We start from the raw sequence: 9,196 nt of genomic DNA, 5'->3' as shown, positions 1-9,196 counted from the left end.
TCCCTACACTAATTGAGAATGCTTTGTAGGAAGCGTTCTGAGTTGCAATGATCCCCAAACTAAACAGTCAAAGGTGTTTTAGTTCAAAAGCATACCGCCCGCTATTTTCTGCATGCTGACGTGCATTTTGCCACTTATACAACTACACGCACCACAGCGCAGTGCACATCAGCTCGCGTGTGGAGCAGACTCTATTGATCAAGTCTGCTCCGACCTTCTGGATCTCTGGAGCATCGCAGGACAAAAAGGTATGTGTATAAATGCCCAAATTGCTGAAGCAAGCACTGACGTACTACATGTTCTGTGGGTGGAGAGCACAAGGGCAGATAATTAAGCACTAAGAAACACCGTGCCTCAGTTAATGCAGGCACCAAACACATTAAAATGTAACAGCAGGTACCAAACCATTGCAAATTAAAAAAACAAAGCTGAAGTGTCACAGAACAGCATTAACTGAAGTGCTGAGGCACCTGGAGAATCAGGGCTCACAAAAATAAATATTTAAGAGGTATAAAGGACCTGGCCTGCAAGGCAGGTTCTGAAAAGAAAGGATCATAAAAGTGTTTAAAACAGTCTGGGAAGAAGAACCAGAGCGGCACCAATTAGAGCGAAAAATAAAGTGTTTAGACTTAGCATGTGACATGCACTAATAGTGACAGCTGGCTCATTCTCTACCCACTGCCCTGGGGCCACAGGTCAACAGGGTATTCTAGCAAGTGTACAAGCACGAAAGTAGTTAAATTCAGTGGTACACCTCACATATGTAAAGCTAGGAATGTGTTTAAGAACTTGACTGAACTGAGGCAACCATCTTCAACACTCTGGGAAGTCCTTTGCTTTGTACTTCGCCAAGACTAAGTAACAAGGGTGCAGAGAGAAGTGACAATTTTCACCTGATCTGGCCACAGAAAATGGCCAGATCATAGCCACGACCAAATAAAAGTGCACAGCTGCAAACAGCCTCAAAAATGTTCAATCGGGTGAAAATCTGAACCCTCGCTGCATGAAGGGTCAGATGAAGACATTTCAAAAGAGAGCATCTTCTGTAACTTATGTCTGCACTGCCTCCCAGGCTTGAGCCATTTTTAGAATTGAAGGGGGGGAAAGGGAGCACAGGGAGTTTGGACTGGGGTTTTTTCCGCCCTGGTAGAGGGTGGGGAGGGTGTATGGGAGCTCCCCACAAGGTGGGGAGAGCTCCAGTTCACCCACCCCACCCTCCAGCACCAGCTGGGGAAACCCTAAAATGAGCTCCCTCTGAAATACAGGCAGTCTGGGAGGGAGCTGGGGCTGCTGCTAGGGAAAACAGCTGCAGGCTCCCAGCCAGCTGCTAGATTCTCCTCCCCCTGGAACTAACAGTGAACTTCTGTTTAGTTGGGAGGATCACTGCAACTCAAAACGCTTCCCGCAAAGCATTCTCAGTTACAGCAGGCAACTGCACTTCTGTCCGCACCCTAACACATCCGATAGCTGATATTATTTAATGCACAAAATTTCCCTTAAAATCGAAATTTTCACTATATTCAACATCTCCAACTTAAAAAAATCCCCAAAATTTGAAATCAGAATTTTAAAAAAAAATGAGAAGTGATGCAACTCCCCCAAACAGATGACTGCATCTTTCTTTTGATATGTGTTGTTAAAGCAACAGATTTTTCACTTAAGATTGCAATGTGTATATCATATTTCTTATTAAGCTGATCACAAAAGATCTGTTCAGTGATCTAAAAAAAAAAGGGGGGGGGGAGGCATGATTAAAAGATGTGGTAAATGAAGAAGGAATCAACTCCACTAATAATGGCCATTAAGAGTTCCATTTTGTAAACCCAAGACATTTTGTATTACTGTAAACATTAAATAGAAACTCATTAAAAAACAAACAAACCATAAAAACCAACTCGAAGGAGATTTTAAATAGAACTTGAGTTCTGCGGCAGATTTAAAACACTGGAAAGGTGAGAAATTATGGCAACAGGGTCCATAAGTCTCTGTATAAGTAACCCTATAGACTTTGTATAACATCCTGATCCAAAAAGAAAGCACTATTTACGCCTTACCAATAAAAGTAAACAGAATAGCCTTACTACTCCATTACTACTAAATAGATATGGTACAAATTCTTGCCCTTTAGCTAAGTTATGAGGATTCACCTATTCAATACAGAACCAATGAGTGCTGCTCTCTTAAAGCATTTTACAATTTAGCAGATATGGATTTGATTTAAAGATATGAAAAATGGTTAGAATGGATTTTAGGAAAGCCCTTCCATTCTCAGATACTGCATGGTGAAACACAGCACTTGAATTCCCTGGGAAAGATGGCTTGAAGGTATATCTATGTATCATTTAACCCTGGGCTGCTCAAAGGTGCAGAGGACATTTTAAATACTGGTAGTTCAGCAGTCTAAATTATGGCAGGCCCTCCAGCTGAATAAGGGCCACAATACTGCTGAGAATCTCTATAAAGCGATGTGCTGGGGCACACCTCTAATATGCCTTCTATATGAGGACCTGCAAGGGACTGTACAGCTTAGGTCTTCAGTTCCTATGCCAAGGGATTCCTCCCGAACTATATCCAGTGACTCTGAAGTCCTTTTATCCTTCTCTGGACCTTTGACAAAGCATAAAAGAGAATAGGACAGGAAGAAGGATTTCACTCCCAGTGCCTTCTTCCTCTTGCTGTTCACCCTCTTTTATGATATGAACAGGTTAAACAGCACAGGCCCCAGCACATACCCTTGGGAGTGCCACAACCCGCATGTGGTCTGTTACTAGTAAAGGAAAAGCCCATGTTTTACTTAATAAAAGCACAGAGAAACACTGTATTGACAAGCTTTCAGTTCACTCACCTGTCTCTAGAAGTTACTAGTCACACCATGGGGTAGATCAAGTTCAGTTCTATTCAGATTTCTCTGCTATTTTTTTTTTGTAAAGTTACTTCCCTTTTTTCATTCAAAATTGTAAGACATTAGCCGCTATGTAGTCTTACGTGAGAATGTCAAATTTAAAAACTAACTATGCTAATCGTACTGAAACTGTATTTTAAGCACTAAATGTATTTTTATATATCAAAAATTTCATTTAGTGCTAAAAACATGGTTTCAATATGATTAGCATAGATTGTTCATATAAATTCAACATCATATTTTCTGCATGGATCAAAAAATTATAATGGATTAAACAGAGCTTAACAGAGAACAAGACTTCATGAAATTTAAATGTAATTTGAATTCTTCCATTCCCATTAGGCAGACAAAGACAGTATACATAAAAAAGAAAATTAATATACAATAAAAAACAAATGTTACAAATAGAAAGAAAAAATAACTTTATACACGTCACATATTCAAATATTCACATTACTCAGATATAATTACAAATAGATTAACAAATCACTAGCTAATCTACTTCAATTGTCAACAGTTACATATGATCTGACATTCAATCTAACATCCAGTGTGAAATTTTAGGATTGTTAAACTCAAGAGGAAAATACTTTGTAGCATTTAGTAGTCAGAGAAAATTCTCACAAGTAGAATTTGGTTCAAGACACTCATCTTTCTATATCTTTTAAAAATTAAAGCATATCAACTCAGAGGGATCAACTGTCCATGTAAATCTCATTTTATAGCACAGATATTTTGAGTTTAGCATGCATTTGGGCAGTAGCTGAGCCAAAGTGAAATCAACACACATCTGGACCCCAGTCCTTTGTCTGATCACACAATCTATGAAATACATTATTTAAAAGGTGCCTGGAACTCTGATGCTAGTCTTTAAACAAGTCTTTTTTTCTCATGCTTGAGCAAAAAAGTGTATTACTGTCACTCCCCTGTAGAATTGCCAAAAACCAGTAAATGATGAAAAAAATATATATATTCATAAAAAAGAGTAATGTTCTGGAAACTTCCAATATAGAGAACACTGAAATGCCACGGCTTCTCAGAAGCCCTCATTACACATGCCCAGGAACAGGAACTGAAGGAGTCATTTTGCATGGAAATAAATATCAGTTATTTGAGAACACGGAACGTGGAAACTTGCTAATTATAAAAATGCATGGTCACCTGCACTAGCTAACGCCTGTCCACAAAGGAGAGGTGGTAGCTAGTGCAGGTGACCGTGCACTTCTGGCTCATGTACCTGAAATACTTTGAGTAGGTACATCTGCCAACACTGTGCCCAGTGCAAGTGTATAAAAGAAAAGTGCAGTCATAACCATACCTCTCAAATGCATCAATGGAAAGCAGGCTGTAGGATCTGCATAGACTATGTTATCCCAAACCATGGTTACTAGAAAGTTAAAAACTTGTCTTTCTTCTTCAAGTATACGTCAGTGTGGGCCCTACTTAGTTGGCGGCTGGCAAGTACCATTCTCTCCAGACAGTGGAAATAAAGTTTCAGTTGCATCAACTGAATATGAAATATAGGTGTCTTTAAACATGCTCTGGGGGCAGGGAGGGGGCACTTTAATTAGGACGTCTCTTGTTCAACAAGCTTTAAAGTGCCCCTGCCACCATTTTGAAGTGCAGGGACACTGAATACAGAAGACACCAAGACTTCTGGAGGATGCTAATTAGCACGCTCCAGCAGACTGGATTAATCAAGTGCTCTCTAACACGCTGTAATTACAGCGCGTTGGAGAAGATGTCCCACATGTCTACAGGCACTCTAGGAGAGCAGTATATCACATTTAACATCTCCTAGATGCTAAAGCACTCCAGGGCAGAGTGCTTAACAAATATTAGCAGGTTACTCCACAAAGAAGCCTTAGATTTTTGGTATCACCACATTTCAGAAGCTTATTGGGCATGTTGTTTCAGCCCACTGGTAATATGTCAAGACCTAATATGAGTTATTCTGACAGCTTTGGATGAAATACCCTGGCCCTTGAACTGGCTACTCACTGCTGGAGAAGCAAAACATTCAGAATCTGAAGCTATATATTATCAAGAGCTGGGTTTGTATCCCATGGCATAGTATGTAACTTTGGGAAGAACACACAAGTTATTTTATGTAGAGGTTGGAAACCATTTGGGGAATTAATCTTGCTTGATGTCTGAGTATCTCCATTTTCTTGGTGAAACAAATCACTTAAGAGTTCAGCAATAGATGCTTTAAGTGAGATCACTCTTCTGCACTAGTGATGCCATGAAAGAAACTATTCTGTGTGTGGGCCGGGAGCGGTCCGAGGCCCTCAGGGGCTTGCGCACGGCAGGCTGTGGCCAGCAGCCCAGACACGCCAGGTCGGGGAATGCAGGCCAACGGGCTAGAATTAGGCACAGACGCGTAGCGGTTGATTAAAGATTATTTTACTTACACCGAAGATGGTCGCGGTGCAGGCAGGAAAACTTGCTTGGGTTGCGGTTACAGATAGAAAAGAAGAGAGGCGGACAAGAGTTCCTTCCACGCGAACCTCTAGCCCAATGTGGTTGAAGGCTCTAAACACGCGAGCCCGTCGCGTCAACTGAAGAAAACAACTCGAAGCAGAGAGAGCTCTGGATACACTCACACGAAGTTTGCTAGACTCCGTGGAACTTGCGCGCAGGAAAAAAGGGTTTCGTCGAAGGATTGCGCTTGGCGACGGGGAGAGGCCAGAGGTTGATCAGACCCCTATAGACTTCTTAAGATACACGCTGGGTTCGATAGGCCCCGCAGCGCTTAGAGTTCTTCACGAGACGTGAAGCCCTTCTCCTCCAGATGGTTATGGAGTCCTCCCTTGCGGGGTTCTCCTCGGAGTTCTCCAACTTGGGCGGAAACCACTCAAGCCTCTTATACGGCTAGCAAGCCAATCGCTAGCCGCCATGTGGGAATAATTTAGAACTGGCCAATAGTGGGACACAAATTTGCATGCGAATGGCGGGAACTCCTTTGCACCGTGCATTTCTCTTTGCAACTAAGAAATGCACCCTGCAAAGAAAGCTCCGAGTGGCAGGAAATAATTTAGCAGTGCTGAAGCGCACACAAACAAAATCACACCCTTGGGTTGTGACATTCTGAGCACAAGGCTGTCAATGAAGGATTAGAGGAGCTTAAAATGAGGAGAGTACTCCATAATACTATTGCCCTAACACTTAAAATCCCATACTGAAATGCCTTGAGCAGTGGGTAAGTTCACATGAATCCCTTGAAAAACCTAGATGAAGAGCAGAAGAGACAAGAGTGGTTTCTACTGATGCAGGATAGATTGACAATGCTACCAGGTGAACCACAAAAGAACTAAAAGGAATGCGCCAACAATAAGAAACAGCCAAAATTGTTAGTACTGGCATCTGCACCAAATTTAGGTATTACTGGGTGGGCCTTATTGAAAAACTTTTCCATTCAGGAGGCACCTTTTCCTATAGATTTTTCCCTGCTGTGTATCAAGACTTCATGAATTTGTGAATGCATGCAATTTGTGGATGTGGGCTTGGAAGGAAAAGCTGTCAAAACTCCTGAGGATCCTTACTGATTGGACTCAACAGAGTAGGAAAGACTTGGAGGTGGAAATGAAGAGTACCCGGAATGGTCATAGTTTTGATAACAGAGATGCTAACGCTCAGAGACAGAGCAGGGCACTTCTGTGCCTTTGGCAGATGAAGCAGCATCAGCTATTTTTGTGCCCTCTCCACCCCGGAAGTTAAGGCCTGAGGATACTGCCCTGCCCCCAACCCCCCACTCCACACACACACATACTTCTTAGTTGTTAGTTCACTGATTTCAATCCTAAATGTCTAATGAGTGAAGTTGGTGTTTCCAGTCTCACTGCATACCCTGCCACTAGCTTGGGTTCACTTCTTAGTGCTAAGGCTAAGTATCCTTTCCATATTTCATGCAGGCATGGTCCTATCCTGTACAGCCTTCACCAAAAATACTTTGTTCTCTTTTCAGTCTTCATTATGTAAAAAAATCCAAATATATTTCAGCATCAACATTGGCCCTGACTTGTTGAAGTTTAATTTACTTTTAAACAGCCCTCAAATGTCTTAGTCTACAGGAATGATTCTTGTGCACATAGCTTCCTTAAAAGAAGTGGATATCATTTTGCAGTGATTTAAAAAGTTTAAATCCACTTGCCATCTTGTATCTTCTGCTAGTAAAGATGGGGCATGAAGCAGCATCTACTTATATTTCAGGTAATATTTCTGTTTCATATTTTGATCAACCTCTCTCTAGGAGCTGACCTTCTGCATCAGGGGTGTCAAACATACAGCTCATGAACAGATCCAGCCCACAGAGGTGTTCTCTCTGTCCCACCACATCACGAGTTGGGGAGCAAGGTCATGGGACGTACCTGCTGCAGAATTTGGGACCCCTGGACTCCAAAGGACATGGTCATCAGCAGCAAGGGGGAAAGCAAGGGCTGCACAAACATAGCTCTCACCCATGACTGCCATCCCCCAAGTCCTGCTGCCACCAGACCCATGGATCCAACCCAGGGGTAGTCCCATGATCCAGATCCAACCCGAAGTGAAGTGGACACCCCTGTTCTACATGATAGAAAAAGCACAAAACATGAGGACAGAGGCACATAAAGCCTGAAGGGCAAGGCACAGAGAAATTAATGGGAAACAGATCATACCCTACCTGAGAAGTTAAGAGAATGTTTTGAACCACACGTGCACAGAAGAGATTACATGTTCAAGTAGTACATATTTCCTAGCAAGCATTACTTAGGTTAGTGAAGGTATTAGATAGTCATAGGTCATCTTACATAAAAACGTAGTTGCATTCAAATGCACAAATGCAGGAGTGCAATGTAAAATTCTGTGCTAAAAAAAATGTTGTTTTGCATATGCATGTACATGGTAAATTTTAAACACAGGAAATCTTTTGTGTTCTTCTGATCACTAAGCAGAACTTATTTTAATGCATGGATACAGAAGAAACAAAATCTAATAAAATCTACGGAAATACAATGGAGGAAAAGTAGGTAACCTATATTCTGTTTATTCTGCTTTTAGCCAACACCAGTTTTTAATTTGCTTGTAACATAAATTGGATCTATTCATGGCCCTGCTTTAAATGGAAAAAAAACAGTAAATGTAACAGTCACCTTAGCTGAGACACTGCTGACTGGTCAGCATGGACAAAGACAAGCCATGTTTGTGCCAACATGAAGCTTAATTTGATTTGCCTTTTCCTATATAAAACAGTTGCTTGTGGCCAGCACTGTGTAGGATAAATGAATATTTGTTAAGCTTTATTTAATTTCTAAATGCAGATAAGCCCCAATAAAGGAAGTGTTACAGCACAGATTGTCAGGCCACTTCCCTGGATTCCATCTAGTTTGGTATAATACAAAATAGGAATTAGTTCCTTTACCTAAAATGGTTCTCTCTCCACTACCATGACTCAATTAAACCTACATAATGAACCTAACAGAGACTATTACTTCTAAAAATTAAATAATCTTATGAAGTGGTTCAGATTTCATAAAAGTTCTATTTTTAGAATTTTATACAGTACATTGTAATATTTTTATCTTCATATTATTTTTTTTAATTTCTTGTAAAAGTCTAAGTTTATTACGAAGCCCAACAGTATCTATACAAAACATATGAACCCCCACCCCCTTTTTGTTTTGCTTTAAACAGATATAGTCGCATCACTGGCCCATTATAGGCCAAACATACTTACAGAATTGAAGACTGAGGCTCAGAAAAGCTAACAAGGCTGCCAAAGCCAGCAATAACAGAAAACGGTTTCGGAAAAGCATTATTATTTGTTCTGATTTCTCTTCATGGTTTCATCTCCATATATGAAGCTTTCTGCAAAGCAAACATAGGCAAATGTCTATTTAATTATGTAGAGGCATAAATTAAACTGAAATAATTCCAAGTATCAGTTTTAACAGAGACATAAGGTCCTTTCTTGAATGCAATTTTATGCGACTCAAACTCTGGCTCAAGGAACAAAACCCCAAGTCTTTTTCCTTGTTACACTAGACTAACCAGCAAACTAAGAACATTAGGCAACACAGCTAATTTCCTGTCAAGTGACTATCCTGCAGCACAGTATCCTGATATTTTTTTAAAGCTAGTTCTGATGGCATACCTAATCTTTTTTAATGAAGTTCAATCTCTGGCCTACCTGCATATTAAATACAAAAATTAAGCAAATAATTGTTTCAACTGTAAAAATGGAAATATTGTTTAAAAAAGCATCAAAGCAGAATATTTTGACAAGCACCAGAATCCCCACTTCCAAAAATGAAA

At 40.6% G+C, this 9,196-nt stretch overlaps 1 protein-coding gene across 2 annotated transcripts in view; it reads right to left on the bottom strand.

Annotated features, from left to right (window-relative positions):
• Positions 1-8,747, bottom strand: part of PXYLP1 (2-phosphoxylose phosphatase 1) — a 66,291-nt gene extending 57,544 nt beyond the window's left edge. The window contains exon 1 of one of the 2 annotated variants that reach the window (XM_006016530.3): positions 8,619-8,747. In XM_006016530.3, the coding sequence (XP_006016592.1) occupies positions 8,619-8,697 (79 nt within the window). In that variant the 5' untranslated portion in view covers positions 8,698-8,747. The remainder of the gene's footprint in view (positions 1-8,618) is intronic. The other variant, XM_025215711.1, reaches the window with a different exon arrangement.
• Between the last annotated feature and the right edge of the window lie 449 nt (positions 8,748-9,196).

The sequence above is a fragment of the Alligator sinensis genome, unplaced genomic scaffold, assembly GCF_000455745.1.
Source record: "Alligator sinensis unplaced genomic scaffold, ASM45574v1 scaffold187_1, whole genome shotgun sequence".
NCBI lineage: Eukaryota > Metazoa > Chordata > Crocodylia > Alligatoridae > Alligator > Alligator sinensis.
The sequence above is the reverse complement of the archived record's forward strand: the minus strand, read 5'-3'. Positions and strand labels throughout refer to the sequence as shown.